The 25,386-nt window shown below is 42.9% G+C and overlaps 1 protein-coding gene across 1 annotated transcript; it reads left to right on the forward strand.

Annotated features, from left to right (window-relative positions):
- Positions 1 to 217: 217 nt before the first annotated feature.
- On the forward strand, positions 218 to 24,498 carry LOC115779609 (vitamin D3 hydroxylase-associated protein-like). The gene is made up of 15 exons (XM_030728370.1): positions 218 to 533; positions 2,022 to 2,135; positions 2,547 to 2,687; positions 2,920 to 3,053; positions 3,195 to 3,401; positions 3,482 to 3,522; positions 3,616 to 3,740; positions 11,377 to 11,502; positions 11,588 to 11,685; positions 11,926 to 12,025; positions 13,302 to 13,345; positions 19,438 to 19,477; positions 19,559 to 19,667; positions 23,466 to 23,611; positions 23,951 to 24,498. The coding sequence occupies exons 1-15, from the start codon at positions 309 to 311 to the stop codon at positions 24,071 to 24,073; spliced, it is 1,773 nt and encodes a 590-aa protein (XP_030584230.1). The 5' UTR covers positions 218 to 308; the 3' UTR covers positions 24,074 to 24,498.
- The last annotated feature ends 888 nt before the right edge of the window (positions 24,499 to 25,386 follow it).

Below are 25,386 nucleotides of genomic sequence, written 5' to 3' on the forward strand. Positions count from 1 at the left end.
GTGTCTCTGTTTAGTCTACCATTCACCGTTCCCACAATTTTATTTGGGAATACGCACACGCGTGTCATTTTATCATACATAAGGAGTGATAAAATGATGAAGAGTCAGCTCTGGCGCATCTACAAATCTCATTGGTTTTCAAGATGCGCAGAGCTGTTAAGAGCATGAGAGGGAACATATAAACTAGCCGCGCCCACTTATCTTATGTTAACTTAAGACAGACCAGGCCAGGCACCTGTGGTCGTGTTTAAACAGCAGTGTCTTTTCGAGTCACTTCACTTGTAATAGTTTGTAACAACAGGACAAAGATGCAAGCCGTGCAAAACACCCAAGAGTTGATAAAGAGCGTGAAGATGGACAACTGGACGGCGGCTCTGCTCACTGGTGCTGCCTGCGTTGGAGGAGCTCTGGTTGTGCTGGTGAAAAAGATCAACAACCATCTAAGCACGAAGGAAAAGATCGAGAGAGCCAGAAACAGGAGAGATGAGAGCTTGCAGCGGGCAGAGCAGGCGGTGCACCGGTACAAACAGTCGGTGAGAGTTCTGCCTTAACTCGGGTTCTCTGTGGGGGGAAAGTTAGTCGTCTAATTACAGTATTAATTACAGTCTAAATACAGTATTAGCTATATGCTGATCAGCATATAGCTAATACTGTATCAGCTATATGCTGATATATCAGTATCTGCATTTATAAGATCTGATAAATGAAAAGTAAAAAGTTACAGGGGAAACACCCTTCAACTATTTTATGAGTATTGATGTTTCCTACAAGAACAACTCCTCTATTGGCTACATGTTTCGGACTCCACAAACACAACCAGCTAATATAACTAGAGTCAGGCAGAGCGTAAATGAGTCACTTATTGTGACAATAAACTTTTGCATACCACTGTATGTGTATGTATGTGTATCTACCTCTCTCCTATTATTTTTTGTTTTCTCCCTCTTTTTTTCCCCTCTTTCTCTCTATCTCCTGCCTTCCTGCCTGTCAGACATGGCATGAATAAACAAAATAAAAATAAAATAAATACAATTGCTGGAACGAAGTTGAAATACGTCAGATACGTCATGCTGTCAAAATACGTTATGAATGATTAAAAACAAAAACATATAAATCTGATACCAGGCTTTTTAAAAAGTTTCGTATCAAGAACATTGAATCACCGGTGACAGAGCGTCATAGTTTTTAAAACTATGAGTCCCTACTAAAACCTATGCTTCAGATCTGAAAGATGCAGCAAGGACAGAAAAATGTCCTGAACAGATATTTAGCTGTTAATATCTGAAAGACTAACTCAACTTAAATGTTTAATTGAGTAAATGGTGGTGTCCAGCTTCAGCTGTGCATACATTTTGTGTAGAGAGCTTCCAAAATTTTGTCCAAAACATCACTTGGGCAATTGGCGAGGAAGGCAATTTTTCAAGCCCATAACTATATAAATATTCCTTCTCATTAAGTGATATTTGATTTATGTACACTAGAGGGTATGACTGACAGACAAAACCTGTGCATGGGGGCCTAAAAGACCAAGGTGCAGGCAGGGGGTTACTTTGATATGCAATAGCTCAAAGACCATTTGAGATACTGGGCTAAAATATTGTGTCTTTATTTGGTGCCCTCTTGATTTCAGTAAAGCAATTTTCCACATTATATTTTGATTTTTAATTTTTGATTGTCAGTACCTAGTTTCATCCTATACATGTACATCACACAGATTTATAGAATCTAGGTAGAACTGAGGTATACAAAGGTCATTCTGCTGGAACATAGTTGTCTAATAAGTTACCAAGACATTTAAGATGGTTCACCTATCTGTATGATTACAGTGCTCTCTATAACTGATTGTCAGCATTGTGCAAAAACTTTGAAGCTGTCTTTTGTTAAACTAGGTCGGGAGGAGGAACACGGGCAAAGGTGGAATCCTGAATCTGTGAACCAATATGGCTTTATTTATTTGTTGCAGCTCTATAAACTTTTATGACATAACAATTCTGGGTGGGTGTGTGTCACTGGTCCTCTAGCATCCGATGACTGACTCCGCTTTCATCATGGATCTGTCCCTGTCTGAGCTGACAAAGCAACTGAAGGAAGGCTCACTGAGCCCTGAGGATGTGCTTCACTCTTACATGGAAAAGGTTCAGTATCCAGCATGACACAAAATCTCGCTGCCTAACATAACACAAATATTTCATAATAGATAAAATACACAAAAAGCCACCTTAAACACAAAAGAATCCATTTAATTTCATTTTCCAGTCTTGTCTCAATGTTGTTTATTTGTGACATTTGTCTATGAAGAAATCATTTTTGGTACACAGTGCTTTTTTTTTTTTTTTTGAATTAGCGTTGCGTACCAACAAATTTCTTATTACACAGAATTGTGTCTTATTACAGTAAAAGGTAACATACTGTACAGGCCTTCTATGGATTTTATTACCCAAATATTTGTGTGTTTCCAACAAGATTTTCCTATTTTTTAAAGTGCTTAAAAATTAACATCACTTTCATTAATCTGAACCTGTCTGTGCTTGTTTCCTTTCCAACAGACTCTGAATGTAAACAAAAAGCTGAACTGCTGCACCGAAATTTTGTTAGAGAGCTTGGACCAACTGAAAACTGTTGGCTCCAACAAGGAAGGTCTCTTGTATGGAGTTCCAGTGAGCATCAAAGAAAATGTTGCATTTAAGGTATTATAAACATTATGCAATGCAAATAAATGGCAATTACACTTAAAGGCTTTCCAAATATGGATGTAAAATATATGGGGAACTGATAACACCTCAGGTCTTTGACAGACCCTCATCTTATTGTGTTGTATAAAGCGCTTTGAGGGCTCAGCTACTGTAGAAAAGCGCTATATAAGAACTAGTCCATTTACCTTTTTTTTAACCATCTTCTCTTTTTTTTTCACAACACAAGAATCATGACTGTTCTTGTGGTGTGGTCATTAACCTGGATCAGCCTGCTGAAAAGGACAGCGTGCTTGTTGAAGTTCTGAAGAAACAAGGAGCTATTCCCTTTGTGAAAACCAACTTGCCCCAAGGCCTTTTAAGGTAAATTTTTTAGCAGTGATTCACAAAGAAAAATCTATAATACAGTTAAAAACTATGTGCATTCAGTTGTCTTTACCTGTTCCAAGTGTACGTATTATGTAAAGGCTCGTTACCTGTCTGTGTTTCTTTGTCCATCTTTAGCTATGACTGTAGTAATCCTATTTATGGGCAAACTGTGAACCCCCATAACCCCCAGAAAACCTCTGGAGGTTCATCTGGTGGGGAGGGGGCTCTCATTGGGGGAGGAGGCTCCCTGCTTGGCATAGGCACTGATATAGGTGGCAGTATTCGTATTCCTGCCTCATTCTGTGGGATCTGCGGTTTCAAGCCAACAGCAGGTCGGCTGAGGTGGGTCTTATTCAGTCATTTTTATGGAAAATTGTTGCATAGTGATGAGTTAAGGTTTTAACTTTATCTGTTAACACCAGTTTACAGGGGCTTCGTCCAATTTATAGAGGGCAAAAGGCAGGTAAGGTAAATGCAGTTACACAACCACTGTCAAGCAATATTGCACACACTGTTTGGATCATTTGGTTCTCTGATTTGTTTCTTATTAAACTAGTGCTATCATCTCCTGGACCCATGGCAAGAGATGTGGATAGTTTGGCTCTGTGCATGCAGGCACTTCTTTGTGACCACATGTTTTCTTTGGACCCCACTGTTCCACCATTGCCTTTTAATATGGAGGTGTGTCTTGTACTGTGGGATTCATATCATCTTTTGATAATGATCTTTTGCTATTGCCTTCCCGATCTATATATTCTAATCCTTGCAGTTTTAGCAAGGATTACATTACATTACATTTTCATTGTTATGCAGATGATACCCAGCTTTATCTAGGCATGAAGCCAGATGAGACACGTCAGTTAGTTAAACTGCAGAAATATCTTAAAGACATGAAGGCCTGGATGACCTCTAAATTCCTGCTTCTAAATTCAGATCAAACTGAGGTTTTAGGACTTTCTCCTAAAAATCTTGAAACATGGTGTCTAACCATACACTGCATTACCTTGACCTCCAGTAACACTGCAAGAAATCCTGGAATCATTTTGACCAAGATATGTCCTTCAATGCATACATTAAAGAAATATATAGGTCTGCTTTGTTGCATTTGCACAATGTCTCTAAAATTAGAAACATCCTATCTCACCCAGTCCTAAATGTTTGTCCTAAATGGTTATGCAGCCGTCTGCCACCAGATGGAGCTGCAGCCCTGACATTGTTATAGAAAAATGTCATAACTCTGTTAATCTTGGCCTGATACTTTTATTACGTCTAATATTGTTAGCTATTTTTGAAGTTTTACAATGTAACCTGAAGCGCACCTCTGGAGAAACACCCTCCTATCCCTGCATTTCTGGCTACTTCCCCCAAGTTTGTACAAAGAAACGAAAAAACTAGAGGGACAAATGTGTTTGCACTAGAGATGCGCCGATCCGATATTCAGTATTGGTATCAGTCCGATCCTGGCCTAAATTACTGGATTGGATAACGGAAAGAAATGCAATCCGATCCGATCCGACCCACATTAGCTGCATTACAGTTCTCGGTCGTCGTCTTCTTCTTTTGGGTCTGCGGTTGACCAAACCAGCGTAAACCTGCATTACCGCCACCTACTGGAATGGAGTGGATCAGGAGTTAGAAAAGAAGAAGAGAAGAAGAAGAAGAAACAGCCTTTATTGTCCCACAGAGGGGAAATTTGGGTGTAACAGCAGCCGCAGTTATTATAAATATAAATAAAAATATAATAATTTACACTATTAAGAAAAGAATATATATATATATAAAATCAACAAACAAGATTAACCCTAATACTACTAATAATAACACTATATACAATGTACATGATGTGCCTGTGTGTTGAACCTTAACAGGCCGGACTATTTACAGTATATTATATATTATCCTACATTGTGTAGGTTATTGTGGTTTTTGTTGGGAGCAGTGATGGTTATAAAGTCTTACAGCTGCTGGGAGGAAGGATCTGCGGTAACGCTCCTTTGTGCATTTAGGATGCAGCAGTCTGTCACTGAAGGAGCTCTCCAGCTCAGCAACAGTTTCATGCATGGGATGGGAGACCTTGTCCATCAGTGATGTTATTTTGGTCAGAGTCCTTCTGTCTCCCACCACCTGCACTGAGTCGAGAGGACATCCTAGGACAGAGCTGGCTTTCCTGATGAGCTTGTCTATCCTCTTCCTCTCAGCTGTAGACAAGCTGCTGCTCCAACATACTGCTGCATAGAAGATGGCTGATGCCACCACAGAGTCATAGAAGGTCTTCAGGAGTGTCCCCTGCACTCCAAAAGACCTCAGCCTTCTCAGCAGGTAGAGTCTGCTCTGACCCTTCCTGTAGAGCGCATCAGTGTTATGAGTCCAGTCCAGTTTATTGTTTAGGTGAACACCCAGGTACTTATAAGAGTCCACTATCTCAATGTCCACTCCCTGGATGTTCACCGGTGTCCGTGTGGTGGGTCTGCGCCTGCGGAAATCCACCACCAGCTCCTTGGATTTAGCGGCGTTGATCAGGAGGTGGTTCCGCTGGCACCAGTCCACAAAGTCCTGAGTCCACTGTCTGTACTCTGAGTCATCCTCACCTGTGATGAGGCCAACTATGGCAGAGTCGTCAGAGAACTTCTGCAGATGGCAGCGTGGGGAGTTGATGGAGAAGTCTGCAGTGTAGAGGGTGAAGAGGAACGGTGCCAGCACAGTTCCCTGTGGGGCCCCCGTACTGCAGACGAGCCTGTCAGAGACACAGTTCTGTGTCCTCACGTACTGTGGGCGGTCAGTGAGGTAGTCCAGTATCCACTCGGAGATATGGTGGTCCACTCCTGACAGTTCCAGCTTGTCTCTCAGAAGTCCTGGCTGGATGGTGTTAAAAGCACTGGAGAAATCAAAGAACATGATCCTCACAGTGCTTCCAGGCTTCTCCAGGTGGGTCAGAGCTCGGTGCAGGAGGTAGATGATGGCGTCATCCACCCCGATGCCAGGCCGGTAGGCGAACTGCAGCGGGTCCAACGAAGACGACACCATGAGGCGTAGATGGTTGAGGACCAGCCTCTCGAGGGTCTTCATCAGATGCGATGTCAGGGCTACCGGCCTGTAGCTGCTAAGATCCTTTGGATGTTTGGTCTTTGGTACCGGTACCACACAGGAGGTCTTCCACAGTTGTGGTACTTTCCCCAGCTTCAAGCTCAGGTTGAACATGTTTCCCATGATGCCACACAGCTGATCTGCGCAGCACCTCAGGAGCCTGGAGCTGATGCCGTCTGGACCAGCAGCCTTTCGCACCTTGATTTTACGTAGCTCCTTCCTCACATGATGAGTTGAGAGGGACAAGATGGAGGTGGGGGATGGGGGTTGTGAGATGGAGTCCTCAGAAGTGAAGGGGGTGGGTGATGGCTGAGAGCTGAGAGGTGTGAGGTCCCAAGAAGAAGAAAGGTTGGCAGTCATTAAAGATGGTGGGGCTGACAGCAGGGGAGACTGGGCTGGGGGAGGGGTGGGTGGCTGGTCAAACCTGTTAAAGAACTGGTTCAGGTTGTTCACCCACTCTAAGTCTCCCACAACCCTAGGGCTTGGTTTGTGGCCTGAAATTGAGTTCAAACTCCTCCAAACCCCACTGATGTTGCTCTGCTGTAGCTGGTCCTCCATCTTCTTCCTGTAGATGTTTTTTCCATCCCTGATTTTCCTTCTCAGATCCTTCTGCACGGCTCTCAGCTCCTCCTTATTTCCTGATCTAAAGGCTCTCTTCTTCTCCTTCAGGAGAGCCTTTATTTCAGAGTTGATCCAGGGTTTGTTGTTTGAAAAACACCGTACCCTCCTGGTGGGCACAGTGTTTTCCACGCAGAAATTGATGTAATCAGTGATGCAGTCCGTGATGCTGTCGATGTCCTCCCCATGAGGGGCACAAAGCTCTTCCCACACAGTGGAGCTAAAGCAGTCTCTCAGAGCTTCTTCAGTCTCCTCAGACCATTTCTTCACTGTGTGTGTCACAACTGGTTCTCTGTGTACCAAGGGTTTGTACACAGGCTGGAGATGAACCAGGTTGTGATCTGAGCCCCCCAGGGGAGGCAGAGGTGATGAGCTGTATGCCTCCTTGATGTTGGCATACAGTAGATCCAGTGTGTTGGTATTCCTGGTGTGGCAGGTGACATATTGGGTGAAGGTGGGGAGAGTGGAGGACAGGGAGACGTGGTTAAAGTCCCCTGAGATCAGAAAGAGGGCCTGTGGGTGCTGTGTTTGGAGTCTGCTGGTAGTAGCATGGAGGACATCGCAGGCTGCAGCAGCGTTAGCAGAGGGCGGCACATACACAGTTATCACAATAACATGTGAAAACTCCCGAGGAAGATAGTACGGCCTCATACTAACAGCGAGCAGTTCAATGTCCTTACTGCAGAGCGTCTCTTTGATGGTTAGATGTCTGGAGTTGGACCATCTATCGTTCACAAACACAGCCAGACCCCCGCCCCTCTTCTTACCACTCTCCTTGGTTCTGTCGGCACGGATCAAATGAAAGCCGTCCATGTTTATGTGTGAGTCCGGGGTTAGCTCGGTTAGCCACGTCTCCATCAGGCACATGAGGCTACTCTCCCGGTAGCTCCTTTGATGTCGCGTTAGCGCCGCCAGCTCGTCCACTTTGTTGGGAAGAGATCTCACGTTTCCCATGATGATGGACGGGATGACGGGCCTGTACCTTCTCCCCTGGCAACGACGACCTATGCCCGCACGTCTCCCGCGTCTCTTCCTTCTCAGTTCGCGGGGAATATCAAGTCGTTCTGCAGGAGTAGGCACAGCGGAGCTCCCGATGGAGATCAGCTGGTCCCTAGAATAAACAATAGGAGCGTGGCCCCTCTCGCAGTCTCCAAACATAAACACCATAAAAAGGGTAAAAAACAAAAACAAAGTTTTCCAGAAAAAAGTCTGCTCCATCATGAGGAAAAAGAGCAGAAGATACAGAAACACAAAAACACATCTAATACTAAACAAAATGAGAAAAAACACGGAATGAGTGCGGAGCTGCTGAAACTGGCTGCCTGCTCGCGCGGCGCCGGAAGAAGAGAGAAAAAAAGAAGAAAAAAAACTCCCTCAGATTCTAAAAAGCGACGGATTCCCTTTGACACTAAGTTGATCATCGCTGACATGTTTTTCCACGCCCCCACCGCTCTCTGCTGTGTTTGTGTGTTATGCTCGCTGTGCTGAGAATTTCAGCTGTTATTTTTTTCTCTACTTCAGCTCCCGGACATACTGCTAGCGAGCGCCGCTATTATTAGCACTAGTGATCATCCGGTACCGGAAGGACCCCTTCCCCGTCAAAATATTTTTTATACTTTAATCCCTGATTAGTGACTAAACACAGCCCTGCAGTAGAAATGTATTTAGGAGAATGCGTGTGAAAGCATTACAAGATTACACTCACGCAGCCCCCAGTTTCTCAACATAAACACTGATAACACAACAGCAGCAATCAGCTGGTGCAGTCTGTCTGCACTAGCGCAAAGAGGCGGAGCCAGTGAGCTCAGATGGAGTGGACGAAATGTTTTTCTAGCGTCCAGATGAAGCTTTCCCCCCCTGTAACCTCCATTAAACCTTTACTGGGAAACAGCTGGAGGTCCTTCATCAACCACCTGATCAGTAAGTGAAGAAAAGAGAACTTTGTAGCTGCTTCATCCACCCTGTTTGTTTCACACAGGGAAAAACTGCAGTACGGAATTTAAAATATGCAGATGAACTGTTAATACGAAAAAAAGTACAGTAATCCTCGCTACTTCGCGGACTCGCTGTTTCGCGGGTTTTCAATATTAGTGTAAAATATTTATTGCGGTATTTTCGCTGTTTCGCGGGTTTTTGTGGTACTCGTTCTTCACGTGTTGTACAGCAATGTATATATTTAGTGTATAAGTGTGTCGGGAGGGTTTATAAAAACTTAAAAATAGTGTATAACTACTAAAATAAGTATAAGTATTAAAATAAATATAGCGTCCCTACTTCGTGGATTTTCACTTATCGCGGGTGTTCCTGGAACGTAACTCCCGCGATAAGTGAGGGACTGTATTTCTTGTCCAGTTACTCGGGTAATCGATGGAATAATCGATAGAATACTCGATTGCTAAAATAATCAATAGTTGCAGCCCTAATGAAATTTGCTCTCACATAGGAGCAACAGGATTCAGGTGATAGAGCGATTGTTGTAAGTAAGTAAAGTTTATTTATATAGCGCTTTACACAGACAAAAAGTCACAAAGTGCTGTACAGTAATTAAAACACAATACCAAAAAAACAAACAAACAAACAAAACATATAAAACATCATGTTAAAACATAGCATTACCATATTAAAAGAAAACAAACAAAAATAAGGTCAACAGAAAGTCTGGTTAAACAGAAGAGTTTTCAACTGTTTTTTTAAAAGATGACACAGAGTCAGCGAAACAGAGGTGGAGTGGTAAACAGTTCCAGAGCTTTGGCGCCACTTCCTGAAAAGCTCTGCCCCTAGTCCTTAGTCTTGTATGTGGGACAACTAAAAGATTTCGATTTTGTTGTGTGAGAGACTGTTGACTTATGTAAAATTGATCCAGGCATTTAAAAACAATTTTTAAAAATAGTAATACAAAAAAGATTGGATTTGTATCGGACATAAAAAAGTGGTATCGTGCCATCCCTAGTTGGCACATTAAAAACTGTCCACAGCACAGAGTAGGAACCAGGTCCAAGCATTTTATGTTTCTGTTGGCCGGCACTGCATGTAAAACACCACGACACCACCGAAAGGTAATTAACGAAACGCACCTGCACAAGCATAAACGCTGCAAAAACATCGGCCACGTATGTAGGATACGTTGTTGTTTTGGTGCGTGTCATGAATTGTAGAGCAACGAGCATTATTCACAATGTGCCACACTTTTAAGTCACAATTTATTTGTTTTTCGGATGTTATTTTCTCATATTCATTTATACGTGAACATCGTTTTCAGTAACACGTTTTCATATATTTAACAAATTGATTTTAAGGTTTGTTTGTTTTTTTTCTTCATTGTTTGGAGTCTAACCTGCGGTATTAATAATGCGCGATGCATGGTGCTGCATAGTTAAGCAGTATTTAAAGTCCGATCCATTATAAAGAACATCTTGTATCACTCCATTACATTCATTTAAGTTTTGAGATAAACAGTAAACCAGGGTTATTATAGTTAACGAAAACGAACGAAATAACGAAAACTGAAATTGAAAAAACATTGTCGTTAACTGAAATAAATAAAAACTATAATTAAAAGGAAAAAACGATAACTAATTAAAACTGAATTGTGAGTTTACAAAACTAACTAAAACTAACTGAAATAATCGATAAACTTACTTTCATTTACTTGTTTTTTTGGGGTTTTTTTTAAGCCTTGTGGATTGATATGAAATCATTGTTTCCGCTCTCCGAGTTTAAGCTGGGAGCGCCACAGGACAACTGTGTGAGTGCGCATGTGCGTGCGCTCACCGCGCTGGTCCGCAAAGTAATGGCTGCGGTCTGCCGAGTCCCGTATGGAGGTTCTTTGAGTACAAACACCTGCACACGACCACAAGGTAATTAACACACACAATCCAGCTACACAAGCATAAATGCGGACATGAGGTCGGCAACTTCTGTAGGTTGTGTACAGAGGCCGCAAAGACCCTGCAGGTTTAATTAGCGAGCATCTAACCAAGCTAGCTCCAAAACAGAAGCAGCTTCAGGTGGTGAGAACATCAGGATGCAGCTGGATTTGAGCTTTGACTCCTTCAAAGAGTTTGTTTTTGTTTAACACCACATGTAGGCGTTATTAATCTGCTGCACTGATGCTGAAGTTTATTGTGGAGTTTATTGTAGAATTTATTGAGTTTGGGAGTTCATGTTTTTCTTTGTTTCTCCCTGGTTATGCTCATGTGTGTCCTTAATATTACACAAATTTAGCATGTCTTGTGAACAGTTGGTTGTTGACTATATTTCTTTAAACTGTATCTTTTGTCAAGTTTTCATTACACAATAGTCACTTTTGCGCCTTGAATCTTGCACCTGATTAGGTATGAAAATACTAAAACTAATACTGAAACTAACTGAAACTAACTAAAACTAAGCATGAAACCAAAAATAAAAACTAATAAAAACGAGCAAAACCACTCTGAAAACTAATTAAAACTAACTGAATTAGAGAAAAAAAAGTAAAAACTAACTAAAACTAAACTATAATGTAAAATCCAAAACTATTATAACCCTGCAGTAAACCCTTAACCTTGTATTCAACATTATCTATTAGTTCCAAGCTGTTTAACTAACTCATAAATTGGGAATGCCTCACCCGTAGATATACAGAAGTTCCAAACCTCTAAGGATTGGTTATTTTGAAAGTGATGGCGACATGCAACCATCTCCAAGCATGGCCCGAGGCATCAGAGAGGTCAAAGCTCTGTTAGAGCAAGCAGGCCACACAGTAAGACTACACCTCCACACTATAACCACTGTCAACTTCAGTGATATGAGCCATATGTCCTTAATGTTGTCATTTGTGTCTTTAGTTGGTCCCTTACCGTCCACTGAAGATAAATCAAATTATGCCTGAACTAATAGTAAAGAGTTTATTTGCAGATGGAGCTACCACCCTGCTACAAAAATTGTGAGTTGTTCCTTTTAATAGTTCACTTAATTATTTCTTATTTTAAATTCATCATCTAATGCTTGGAGATTTATTTTTTCTTTTTTTGTGCTAACCACTAACCTTCACCATGTTGCCATTGCTTTTGGTCCATGGTGATGTTGTGCCTCTTAGAGCTTTTTGAAATTATTACAGTAAGTCTTAATTTGTTGTCTCTGAACAGACTACTTTCTTGTGTGCCAATGATCTCTTCCATTTCAGGAAGGGGGGACCTGTGGACCCTTGTCTAAAAACTCAGGTTTTTACTTATGGCCTCCCTAAGTGGCTGAAGAAAATCCTTTCATTCCTGCTCAAACCTGTGGTGAGCTCTCTCATTCTGTGACAAATGCATATAGACCCTTTTACTGTTTGTAAACAATGATGACGTAGGTAGCGATGCGCGCGCATTTTGGAAACGGAAGTACGGCAGAGTTCAGTAGTGTTTCAATCTACAAGAAGGGATTATCAACGAAAGATCGTGAAAACTACCTGCAAAAATTAATTTTGACCACCAGCAACCGACTCTGATCCCTGTGGTATGTTAGCAAGTGGCCCAGTATCCGTGGGCGGATATATATACGTGTATTTGGTGGAGAAACCCAGCATATACACCGGAGAGAAGTTGCAGCGCATATAAGTCACTGGATGCTTACAATTATGTTTGCGGCCGTGTACGTAACATCAGATATAATGGCACAGACTCTGAGTTTTGTGTCTTGAAAGCAGAAGTTCTTCCAAGTCAAAGACAAGGAAACAGGAGCGCTGTGTATGAGGCTCGGGTCATTGTAAACAAGTCTACGTCCTCACAGCGGATTGTACCTGCATGGCAGCATGAGTACTTCGTCAAATTGCTTTTCTAGCTTGTTAAGAGTTTTCCGGCTGCAGATATTATTGATTTACAATGAAAAAAATATATATATACTGTTCCAGTCACACTATGAGACTCGCTCAACCATTCATATGTGAGTCTGCTCAGACTTTTGACTGGCACTGCATTTTGTAATCTATAGTGCGAATAAATATTAATTTAAAAATCAGGACTACAGTTTAAAAGCCAAATAGCCTACCAGCTAATACTGTTTACGTTAGATACCTGACATCCTGGTATAAACAACGGAAGATGAATAACTTTACCTGATATAAAATGGGCGCTTAAAGCATGAGCATTTCTGATCCTGTCCTCAGTCCAGTTTTTATCAATACATTTGATGGCTTGCAACCACAGATGCCTCTGTTTTCTCTTAAACAGCCGTGATCTGGTGGGATTCGGTACAACTTCAGTCCACTTTTGGTAGAGTAGAAATTCTGACAGTCAAACACGCAACAGCCAGACATTTTGATGCTGATATCACTTTTAAATCATGTTTAAACGCTGTGCAGTCTCCTTGTTCTTATTGATTTGAATGGAGTAGCAGTTCACTTCCGTTGCCAAAATGCACATGCATCCTTTGATGACGTAGGCTGTAAAAGGGTCTATAAATTCAGGCATTGGTTTCAAAATGAGTTTGACAGTTGGAACTGATAAAACTTGTTTTTTGATGTGCCTGAATAAGGCAATTTTTTTTTTTATATACTACGTTTTGTTTTGTTTTTTGCAGTCTCCTCGTGGTTCTGCCAACATGAATGCTCTTTGTGGACTTCGGTGAGAAATTATTATTGAAACTGGTCATTTGTTCTTGATTCTTTTTTAACATTTTCATACAAGTGGTGCTTGGCACAACAAACCCCACCCCCAGCAGATATTTTAGCTGATTTGAAGATATCCTGTCTCACAAATAGGTCACTCTTGAACTAAATTACATTTCATTTTATGGTCGTTTACATTTTTTTGTAAAAACTTTATCTCTTATAATGAAAAAATATGCCATTTTTTTTGGTGGGCGATAATAGGGGACTTGAGTGATCGGATTGATAGAGATTCAAAAGTTGTTATATATTTGCATATCTGGATCATATCCCAATCAGATGTTACATGTCCATAGACAATAGTGATGTGCTTCTTTCTGCAACAAACGAGGATGAGGTGTCTTTTTAGCTTGGCTGTTTTGAAGAAAAAGTCGAGCTATTGTCATAGCCTGGTGGTGACAGTGTCTGTTCCACAAAAACTTGAACATCAGAATCAGAATCAGAATCAGAAGGTTTTTATTGCCATATGGGTGAACAGGTTCACAGCATTAGGAAATTGCTGTGGTACTTCGTGCTTACAGAAAAAAACAAATAAGTATAAAAACTATAAGACAATATACAAGTATACAAATTGCAAATATACAGAGATATTAGAGCTATAACTATAACACAATATTACAAAATTACAAAATATACAGTGCAGAGACTAATTAAAAGATAATAGAATGTAAACTATATTCCACTAATATGTACATCAGTGCAATCAGACAGGTGCATAGACATAGGGTCATCAGCGTTTGTGGAGGGTGGTGGTAACAGTCTTAGGGTAATTGTTCATGAGTCCAACAGCAGAGGGGAAGAAACTGTTCTTATGGCGGGAGGTTCTGGTCCGTATGGACCGTAGCCTCCTGCCTGAGGGGAGAGGGTCAAAAAGTCTGTGCCCAGGGTGAGAGTGGTCGGCTGTGATCCGACCTGCACGCCCCAGTGTCCTGGAGGTGTACAGGTCCTGGAGAGATGGGAGGTTACAGCCAATAACCTTCTCAGCAGAGTGCACAACGCGCTGTAGTCTCTGTTTGTCCCTAGTGGTGGCTCCAGCGTACCACACAGTGATGGAGGAGGTGAGGATGGACTCAATGATGGCAGTATAGAACTGCACCATGGTCCTTGCTGGCAAGTTGAATTTCTTCAACTGCCGCAGGAAGTACATCCTCTGCTGGGCCTTTTTGACGACAGAGGTGATGGTGGGCTCCCACTTGAGGTCCTGGGTGATGGTAGTTCCCAGGAAGTGAAAAGAGTCCACTGTGGTGATGGGGGTGTCAGTCAGGATGATGGAGGGTAGAGGGGCTGTGTGCTTCCTAAAGTCCACTATAATCTCCACTGTCTTCTGGGCGTTCAGTACCAGGTTATTGTGGCTGCACCAGGACACCAGACGTTTGACCTCCATCCTGTAGGCCGACTCGTCCCCGTCTGAGATGAGTCCGATGAGAGTCATGTCGTCTGCAAACTTAATAAGCTTGACAGACTGGTGGTCAGAGGTGCAGCAGTTGGTATACAGGGAGAAGAGCAGAGGAGAGAGGACACAGCCCTGAGGAGTGCCAGTGCTGATGGTCCGGGAGTCCGAGACATTCTTCCCCAGCCTCACGTGCTGCTTCCTGTTCATCAGGAAGTCAATGATCCACCTGCAGATGGGATCTGGCACGTTCATCTGGGACAGCTTGTCTTGGAGGAGATCAGGGATGATGGTGTTGAAGGCAGAGCTGAAGTCCACAAACAGGATCCTGGCGTAGGTTCCCTGGGAGTCCAGATGCTGTAGGATGAAGTGCAGAGTCAGGTTGATGGCGTCGTCCACAGACCTGTTGGCTCTGTAGGCAAACTGCAGGGGGTCCAGAAGGGGGGCTGTGAGGGACTTGAGGTGGGACAGCACCAGACGCTCAAATGACTTCATGACCACAGAAGTCAGTGCCACAGGTCTGTAGTCATTTAGTCCAGTGATCCTTGGCTTCTTGGGGACAGGAACAATGGTAGCGGTTTTAAAGCAGACAGGCACGTGGCAAGCCTCCAGTGAGGAGTTGAAGATGTTCGTGAACAATGGGGCAAGCTCGTTAGCACAGTGTCTCAGTGTGGCAGGTGAGACACCATCTGGACCTGGAGCTTTGCGAGCTTTGACACTCCTGAACTGCTTTAGCACCTGGTCCTCCTGAATACAAAAGACTGTGGGGGTGGGGGAGGAGGGGGACTCTGGGGTGGGAGTCCTTGATGATGTGGGCTTCTCTGAGGTGTGGGGAGTGGGGGAGGTTGGGGGGTGAATATTTGTGTTGGCTGTATTGTAGTTGGGACTGGTGGAGGTGTGAAGGCTGCTGAACTGACCATCAAAACGACAATAGAACTCGTTCAGTCTATTTGCAGTTTGTAGGTCGTCTGTGGAGTGGGGGGTTTTAGGCTTGTAGTTGGTAATCTGCCTAAAACTTTTCCATACAGAGGCCGCGTCGTTCTCTGAGATCTGCTGCTGTATATTCTCAGAGTGATGTGATCTAGCAGTGGCCACTTCCTTGCTAAACCTGTACTTGGCCTCTTTGTAGCAGTCTTTGTCCCCACTTTTAAAAGCCTCCCTCTTCTCTATCCACAGCTGCTTCAGTTTGGGAGTAAACCAGGGTTTGTCACTGTTATAACACACCCTGGTGCGTGATGGCACAATGCTGTCCTCGCAGAAGTGGATATACGAGGTTACAGTGTCCGTGTAGTCATCCAGACTGTCACAGGCAGCCCTCATTGAGTCCCAGTCTGTAGTTTCGAAGCATGTGCGGAGCTCCTCCACAGCCTCACGGGTCCACTGCATTGGCCATAATGCACAAACAGTGTCACCTAGGATGTTCAAATTCTAACCATAGATGCATCTACTAAAACTCTTGGACCAGTTTGGGTCTTGGCGACCTTGACCTTTAGGTAAAGTTCAGTGATCAAGTTCTGCAAAAACTTTAATTTTGGCTAGAACTCGAACAATTTGACCTAGGATGCTTAACTTCACACCATAGATGCATAGTCTTTAAGCTAGACCCACCCCTCACACACTTGTTCATTGACTTTACTATAATGAGACTTTCACCCCCACCCCCTTCACTCTGTTACAAATCCAAAACAGCCAAGCATCCGTTTAGCAGTGCTCTATGTTCAGCTAAGATATGGCCAAAATATGCATTAAATTGAATTTCTCATGTTAAATTCAAGTAGCCTGCAGAATGTGGATCAGAGCCAGATGACATTCAATTTGGAACTAGTTCTTGTCCCTCCACAGCTTTGTAAGGAATATCAGATGAATCTGGGAATGTTTACCTTTAGATTTCCCCTTAAAAACTGTTTACCTTAGGGATCATTCAAAATTATCAACATTTTCCAAAGCATACAAACCGTACGCCTGGGGGGGGTTAACACCCAACATATGCTTTTCAAATAGTTAGAAAATGTTGGTCAGAAATATGTAAATTGAGCACTGCTGCCTGGCTGCCAATGCCCGAGGCATCCACTCTCGTTCACTTGTACAGCACTGCACTACTGCATGGTCTGAAGCAACATGGCCTCTGCTCTGGCAGATCAATTCCAAGGTCTCATTGAATTCCTAAAATGAGCCTTCATTGATTCACAAACAGACTCTACTGACGATGTTAGGCAGGAACAAGTTGCAAGTGTGGTGCAGCAAGTGTGGAAAGCAGCAAAGCTGCTGGAGATAAATTCAACAAGGGAGTTGAAAAAAACCTTATGGATTTTATCCAGAAGGTATGTACATTAATATGTTCGTGGTGTGTTTTCATCTATGCTGGCCCGTAATCTGGTGATTGGCGGGCGGCACTGTTGCCAACTCTGCTAGAAGTCGCTAAAGGACGAATCAAGGTCCGAGGGGGTGTCCCCCTTGCTGCTAAAGTGAGGTCTGGGTGATGCCATAGCATACGAAAGGAGATGGGCAGTACGAGTGCTGTATGTACACAAAACAGCTACATTGACGTTTTCAGGTTTCCGGTGTTGTGCCAAAAAGTGATTTCTGAATTTTTTATTTATTTATTTATTAATATGTATTATCTTTGCATATATCGGTAAGTAGACTGTAGTGCACAGGATTTATGAATGGCTTATATATAAAATGAAGAAATGATTTGTTTTGCAAATAAATTTATGACTCTGCATTATTGTACCTAAATTATAATCAATCCAGTCCTTTTTGGCTACTCTTTATAGAATTGTAATGTTATATTTGTTGTAATTTCTGTAGCCCTCTTGGCCAGATCGCTCAGGAAAAAAAAATACATTTTTAATATCACTTATAGTTTTTACCCTCATTAATAAAGAATATATGAAATTCAGTTTGCCAAGAAGTTATTGCAGCTTCTACCTTCTGACAGGAATGTTGTTTCTCACTCAAAATGATGTAATATCATTCATGAGAGATATGTTTGACATGTTTCACAGATTTTAGGCCAAAAATTACACTACACTACAGCTATTTAAATACAACCAATCTTTTTTTTTTTTTTTGTAAAATACCGGAAATCACTTTCTGGCAGACGATCATTTTTTGGCACAACACTAGCATATCTTCCAAAACTCTCCAGAAGTCATTGATGTCACTGGAAAAACTCGCAAAATTTGTTGCTAGTTGCTTTTTTTGGGGGGGGGGGGGGGGGGGGAGTCGATAACGGGGTCTGAAAAGGCCTAGTGACAAAATGTTGATAATTGTGAATGACCCCTTACCTTGTTTGGTATAGTTTTTTTTTTTTTTTTTTTTTTTTTCAGCACAGCCTCACTTCTGTGACTGTACAGTTATTTTTTTATTTTTTATTTTAACATACTGTATTAACAGACTCTACCTAAAAATCACACAAAAAACATAAAATCCAACAAGAAAAAAAGTTAATTTGTTACTGTGAAAACCACAAACATGTTTAACAAATTACCTTCATAACTTAAAATTTAAATGTAAGTTGTAAATTCAGGGTTCTAGCCAGAAGAAAATTTCAGCCCAGTGCATTTAGCATTAGCAACTAGTTAATTAGCTTGCTAATATAAACACTAAATGCCTCGTCCGCTTGCTAATTGAGTGATGGTGTACAGTTAGGCCTGAATTAAACTTCTGCCTCTGTTTTTTGCGGGTCCTACATACATAACCAGAAATCACCTCTGAAGCCTACGTAATAATCACAATCCTTGTGAATGAGTAGGTACATTTCTTGAGCAGTGTACATCAGGATACGTTGTATGTTCAGTAGGGTTCAGAGGGGATTTTCAGTTACGTACATAGGACTGACGCAGAACTCTAATTCAGGCCTTATTACAACGATAATGCTTTTTGCATATAAACCAGAAGAGTTACACTTAGATATCATGCATTCAGTGTGTCCCAGAGTGCTGTTTCCTTCCACTAATGGGTTTGCAGAAATCATGTAAAAAGCATACACAACAAAAACATTATAATCGATATGTTTTCATATCAGCTGCTAAAAGCACTTCCACGTTTGAATATCCGTCATCACGTTGTCAGCATGACAAGGCTTCTCACAGCTCCTGGGATTTTATGTTTAATAGGAAGCCTGAAATTGTCCTTTGAGTTCCCTTTTTCCTCTTCTTTTCCCTCATGTTCATGCTGGTCGCTATTTTGCTTTCTGTAGCCCCACGAAATCAAGCATGAACAGGACCGTTGTGAGATCACGCATGCACATTGTGAAAAAAAACTGACCGTGCCTGGTGGTACATTGTAAATTGCTGTGGAATTTTACTTGGTGCATCAACAGAATTTAAAAACTGCTATATAGTTTTAAGTCTGCACACAAGTTGAAACGGAGACTCCTGCTGCGTTATCTCAAGCTGACAATGTCATTTGGACACTTTGACACATCCATTGACTCCAGAGAAATAAAATTAGGGATTTCTTTTCCTTGACTCAATTATGGCCGAATATTTAATCGGGTCATGTAGGGATCACTGGCCATGTTTTTTGCAAATTCTATATGAATCAGGAACAAACGGACAAACATACCAAAAACAATATCCGGTTCCCCCCTCCAGGGGCTGAGTAATAATACATCTGATAGGAATAATGTTGAAACATTGCTTTGTTTTTAGATCTGTTCCAGATTTGTGGAAGCAACATGCTGCTGTTGAGGTACTATTGGCTTTCCGCTAATGATGCATGGTCATGTATGAAAATATAAAGGGGAAACTAAATTGCCCGTGTTTTCTTTAGGACTACATTCATGAAACAATAGCACAGTGGAGGAGCTGCAACATCGATGTGCTGCTGTGCCCCATGATCGGACCAGCCTACAACTTCCTTTACTGTGGCAAAATTTCAAGTATGGTATACTGAGCACCAGAAACTATATTATCTTGCTGCGTATCTCTTTGTCTTCACCACACTATAATCCTGAGATTAACTGTCCATCAATCCAGCCATGTTCTTCCACTTATCTGGGGCCAGGTCACAGGGGCAGCAGCCTAAGCAGAGAAGCCCAGACCGCCCTCTCCCCAGCCACCTCCACCAGCTCAGCCGGAGGGGACCCCAAGATGTTCCCAGGCCAGCCAAAAGATATAATCTCTGCAGCGTGTCCTGGGTCTGCCCCGGGGCCTCCTCCCAGTAGGACATCCACAGAACACCTCACCCAAGAGGTGTCCAGGAGGCATCCTAGTCAGATGCCTGAGCCACCTCAACCGGTTGCTTTTGATGTGGAGGAGCAGTGGCTCTACTTTGAGCCCCTCCCAAATGGTTGCACTCCTCACCTTATCGCTAAGGGAGAAGCAAGCCACCCTTCAGAGGAAGCTCATTTCTGTCACTTGTATTCACTATCTTATTCTTTCGGTCACTACCCAAAGCTCGCGACCATAGGTGAGGGTAGGGGCATAGCTCGACCGGTAAATCGACAGCTTCGCTTTTATGCTCAGCTCCCTCTTCACCACAACAGACTGGTGCAGCGTCCGCATCACTGCAGACGCAGCCGCGATCCGTCTGTCGATCTCCCGTTCCCTTCTCTTGTCATTCGTGAACAAGACTCCAACATACTTAAACTCCTCCACCTGGGGCAGGAACTCGTCCCTGAGCTAGAGAGGCCCCCCTTTTCCTGCTGAGGACCATGGCCTCAGACTTAGAGGTGCAGATTCTCATGCCAGCTGCTTCACACTCAGCTGTGAACCGTTCCACTGTGAGCTGGAGGCCACCACCTGATGAAGGCCACAGTACCACATCATCTGCTAACAGCAAAGATGAGATTCTGAGGCCACCAAGGTGGAAGCCTTCCACCACATGGCTACGCCTAGAAATTCTGTCTATAAAAATTATAAACAGAATGGGTGACAAAGGGCAGCCCTGGCGAAGTCCAACACCCATAGGAAACAAGTCTGACTTATTGCTGGCTATACAGACCAAGCTTTTGCTGCGGTTGTACAGGGACTGACTGGCCCACAACAACAGGCCAGACACCCCATACTCCCGCAGGACCTCCCACAGGATACCCTGAGGGACGCAGTCAAATGCCTTCTCCAAGTCCACAAAGCACATGTACACTGGATAGGCAAACTCCCACGCACACTCGAATATCCTTGAGTACATAAAGAGCTGGGCCAGCGTTCTGCAACAAGGACGAAGACTGCTTTGATCCTCTTGAGTCTGAGGTTCAGCTAACGGAAGAACCCTCCTTTCCAGCACCCTGGCATAGGCCTTGCCAGGGAGGCTGAGGAGTGTGATCCCCGAAAGTTGGAGCACACCCTTTTGACTCCCTTCTTAAAGTTGAGGACCACCACCCTGGTCTGCCAATACAGTGGCACCACCCCAGATTTCCACACGATGTTGCAGAGGCATGTCAACCAAGACAGCCCTACAACATCAAGAGCCTTCAGAAACTCAGGGTGAATCTTGTCCACCCCAGGGGACCGGCCACCAAGGAGTTGTTTAACCACCTCAGTGACCTCAGCCCCAGTGATGGGCGAGACATCTCCCTCATCCCAAGACTGCTTCCACTACAGAAGGCATGTCAGTGGGATTAAGGAGGTCCTTGAAGTATTCCTTGCGCCGCCTGACTATAGTCTTAGTTGAAGTCAGCAGCACTCCACCCGCACAATAAACCATGTGAGTAGAGCACTGCTTTCCCCTCCTGAGTCGCCTGACGGTTTGCCAGAATAGCTTCGAGGCTGTCCAAAAGTCTTTCACCATGGCCTCACCGAACTCCTCCCACACCTGAGATTTTGCTTCGGCCGGAGCCACGTTCCGCTTGGCCTGCCGGTACCTGTCAGCTGCCTCTGGAGTCCAACAGTCTAACCAACCCCAATAGGAATCCTTCTTCAGCTTGATGGCTCCCTTCACCTCCAGTGACCACCATCTGGTTGTGCCTGTCACCATGACAGGCACAACCACCTTGCAGCCACAGGTCTTAGCAGCAGGAGGTGTGGAACATGGTCCATTTGGACTCAAATGTCCTCAGCCTCCCTCTGAATGCTGTTGAAGTTCTGCCGGAGGTGGGAATTGAAGATATCGCAGACTGGGGCTTCTACCAGTGTTTCCCAGTGCACCCTCATGATATGGTTAGGTGCACCAGATCTGTCCAGCATCCTCCCCTGCCACCTGCTCCACCTCACCACCAGGTGGTGATCAGTTGACAGCTCAGCTCCTCTCTTCACCCGAGATTCCTTATGTTCAAACATGGTGTTCATTATGGACAAACTGGTTTGCGCAGAAGTCCAATAACAAAACACCATTTGGGTTCAGATCAGGGAGGCCGGTCCTCCCAATCACGTGCCTCCAGATCTCACTGTCATTGCCCACATGAGCGTTGGAGTCTCTGCATGGAGCACCCTTGAGCACCCCGCCCAGCGACTCCAAGAAGGGTGGGTACTCTGAACTGTCATTCGGTGCATAAGCGCAAACAACAGTCAGGACCCGTTCCCCAGCCCGAAGGCGCAGGGAGACAACCCTCTCGTCTACCGGTACAAGCACAGGTAGCAAGCCGGGAGAAAACAAGAATACCCACCCCAGCTTGCCGCCTCTCACTGAGGGCAACTCCAGACTGGAACAGAGTCCAGCTCCTCTCCAGGAGACTATTTCCAGAGCCCAGGCCATTCTTTGAGGTGAGCCCAACTATATCTAGCCGGTGTCTCTCAACCTCACACACAAGCTCAGGCTTCTTCCCTACCAGGGGGACAAGCCCCAGGACAACATAGCTCATGGGCTCACTGGGACACACAAACCCCTCCACTACGATATAGTGGTGATTCACAGAGGAGTAGATTGGCACTAGATTAACTGTTGGATATCTAAAGTCTTAAGAGTTAGATATAGTTTGTCAGATTTGACAGTAGTAAAAATACCCTAACTTGAATTAATATATTTCATACTATTGTACAGGTGCTACAATTCTTTTGTACATTAAGGCTGTTCTGGATCAAATTTGAATGTTGTCTATTGTGATGAATTTTACATCTACCAATCTGGGACAAATCAAGAAAAAAACAGTGGTTTAAGGAATCTTGAAACTGGACATGCCATGTCTGTGTAATTTTATGGGGCAGTGATGACAGAGTTCAAGAGGAACCTTGATGCTATTGTGAGAACTGTCTGTGAATTAGTAGAACAACATAGGAGTGATCATATAGGGTGTACAATAGGAACAGAGGTCAGAGGGTGCCTTGACAGACAAAAGATCTAAACCTATAAACACCTGCAATGTCGATAATCTATCAATACAGATTATAGAAAGTAAGTATAAAAGGCAAATGACTCCAGTAACTACAAAGAAAAGAATTCATTTTTCAAGTTTCCTCTGTAATGATGTTCTTCATATCTGTAAATTAAGTTGAGCTAAAGGTGTAACTGAAACATTTAAGAAACTAAAAACAGAATAGCAGTGTATGAGAGAGATACAACCTACTACAAGAAAGTCACTGGACTCCAATAAAGGGAAGCAATGGAAATAATAGGTCAAAAATGACCTATTGTCTCCAGACATTACTTGATTAAGTCATATAGACAAATAGATATATGAAGGCTTGGTTTATTAACTCAATCATATGTTTAAACAATAATGTGTAAGGGTTAAAGAGTTTTCATATTCTTTTCATGTTAGTTTTCATCAACTATAATCTATTTTTATTTTTTGTTATTTCAGCTATTCTCGGTTACACAATGCTCTACAATCTCCTTAATTTTCCTGCGGGTGTAGTCACTGTTTCTACAGTGACTGCAGAGGATGAAGAGGAACTCAAGCACTATAAGGGCTATTATCAGGACAAGTGGGACAAGCTCTTTAAAGAGGTAATGGAGGGGTGGGGGTACTGGAGCCTATCCCAGCTGTCATAGGGCATGAGGCAGGGTACACCCAAGCCCTGGAAAACAGATGTGTAAAAGACCCATCCATCCTACACAGAACCAAGAACTGAACCAGATCAGACTATTGTGACTCCAATATTTGTAGAGGTTTTGTATCATTTTTTTGGATGGTTGTCATTTGACTCCTTGTGACCACTCCTCTGGCTCTGCAGTTATACACAAACTGCAATATATGTTCCACAGTTTGTCAGTAGGTGGAGGGAGACGACTGTGGTGGGTCCAGCTGCTGTGCAGTAAGTGACAGGGATGTGTTCTTGTGTTCAGGCAGTGAGTGGAGGCGAGGGTCTGCCTGTGGCGGTGCAGTGTGTTGCCCTGCCATGGCAGGATGAGCTCTGCCTGCGCTTCATGAAGGAAGTGGAACAACTGGTCAAGCAAAGCAAGAAGTAAAGCCTGCTTTCTTTCCGTCTCACGCGAAAGGCTGCAGACTCAGAGGTGACATGTTAACTAGTATCTCCTGTAAAAGTGAGCTAAGCATTTCATAAATGGTGGAGCAGTTTCTACTCTACAAATTTGTTCTTTTCCTATTTGCTTAATGTTAAATGAATCTTAACTTTGAAAACGATGGTCTTTGTTTCCATATTAAAAAAAATCCAAGTCTTTTGCTTTCTTACTTTCACCATCCACATGTTAATTGAAATTGAAAAAATATTAAATCATTAGGCACTGCTACCGTAAGTATAAGAATGTTGAAAATTAGGATTCATAATGGGTATGGAAAGTAATGTATTTGTGCAGAATACACCCATGTTTCTTTGCTGTAAGTCATCTGTCAAACACATTGAAATAAAATAAATTCTATGTATTCTTCTCAAGTCAAGTTAGTTTTATTTGTATAGGCCAAAATACATGTAAATGTCCAAAGCTTCACAGACAATAAAAGAAAAACAGGCAATAAAAGAAAACACATTCAAAACACTAAAAGAAAATCGTCACGCACCAGGAGGAACTCAGGACCCAGCATAGGGTCTGACAATCCGATACCTAATGGCAATTGTTATGGATAGAAAGAGGCGTGGTTTAGACTTGGCCTTCTCAGATTGGTGCACAGGCTGGTCCCAGCTGGTCCCTGGCACAGCTTCTGTCCAATCAGCAGCCCAGGAGGCCTAAAAAGGAAAACACCTACCTACTCCACTAAACTCTGGCTTCATTCCAGTATTCTAGAAGCAGAGGCGCTGTGACGTCTCTCTCATCAAATTTCACCTACATGTGCGCATAGTTTTAGTAAAACTGTCAGAGACATACATGCATAACATATTTTCCCAAAGCTGTGAAGGTTGAATAACAAGATTATTATATCTCTAGATGGCCATGGAAACTAATCTGGCGACTATTAGTCTCTCCCATCTGTCTCCTCTATCTTTATTTAACTATTCAATCTACTGCTTCAGCCAGTATTTAGTTTTTTAATCCAATCATTATTTGATCATTTAATTCAACTACTGATTAGTCATTATTTAATTTCATTTGATTCAATTATTATTCAATCCAACTATCAAGTTATTAATTAATCAACTACTATTTAGAACTTTGAGTCAACTGCTAATTATTCATTTAATTCAAATACTATCAATTTGACCATTTGATTTATTCACCATTTAATTAATCATTTACTTTTAAGCATTTGTCATTTTAGTCATTGAGTAAAAAAATAAACCCAACACAGTCAGGGTGTTGTTGCCTAGCCTGTAGAGGTCTGTATG

The sequence above is a fragment of the Archocentrus centrarchus genome, chromosome 4 (genome assembly GCF_007364275.1).
Source record: "Archocentrus centrarchus isolate MPI-CPG fArcCen1 chromosome 4, fArcCen1, whole genome shotgun sequence".
In the NCBI taxonomy this organism is placed as follows: Eukaryota; Metazoa; Chordata; class Actinopteri; order Cichliformes; family Cichlidae; genus Archocentrus; species Archocentrus centrarchus.

Bases quoted from the DNA above. Each gene is read 5' to 3' on its own strand.
- LOC115779609 (XM_030728370.1), top strand. From the start codon at position 309: ATGCAAGCCGTGCAAAACACCCAAGAGTTGATAAAGAGCGTGAAGATG. The intron at 2,136-2,546 runs GTTCAGTATCCA...CCTTTCCAACAG, and splicing joins TTCACTCTTACATGGAAAAG to ACTCTGAATGTAAACAAAAA. The intron at 19,668-23,465 runs GTATGGTATACT...TTGTTATTTCAG, and splicing joins TTACTGTGGCAAAATTTCAA to CTATTCTCGGTTACACAATG.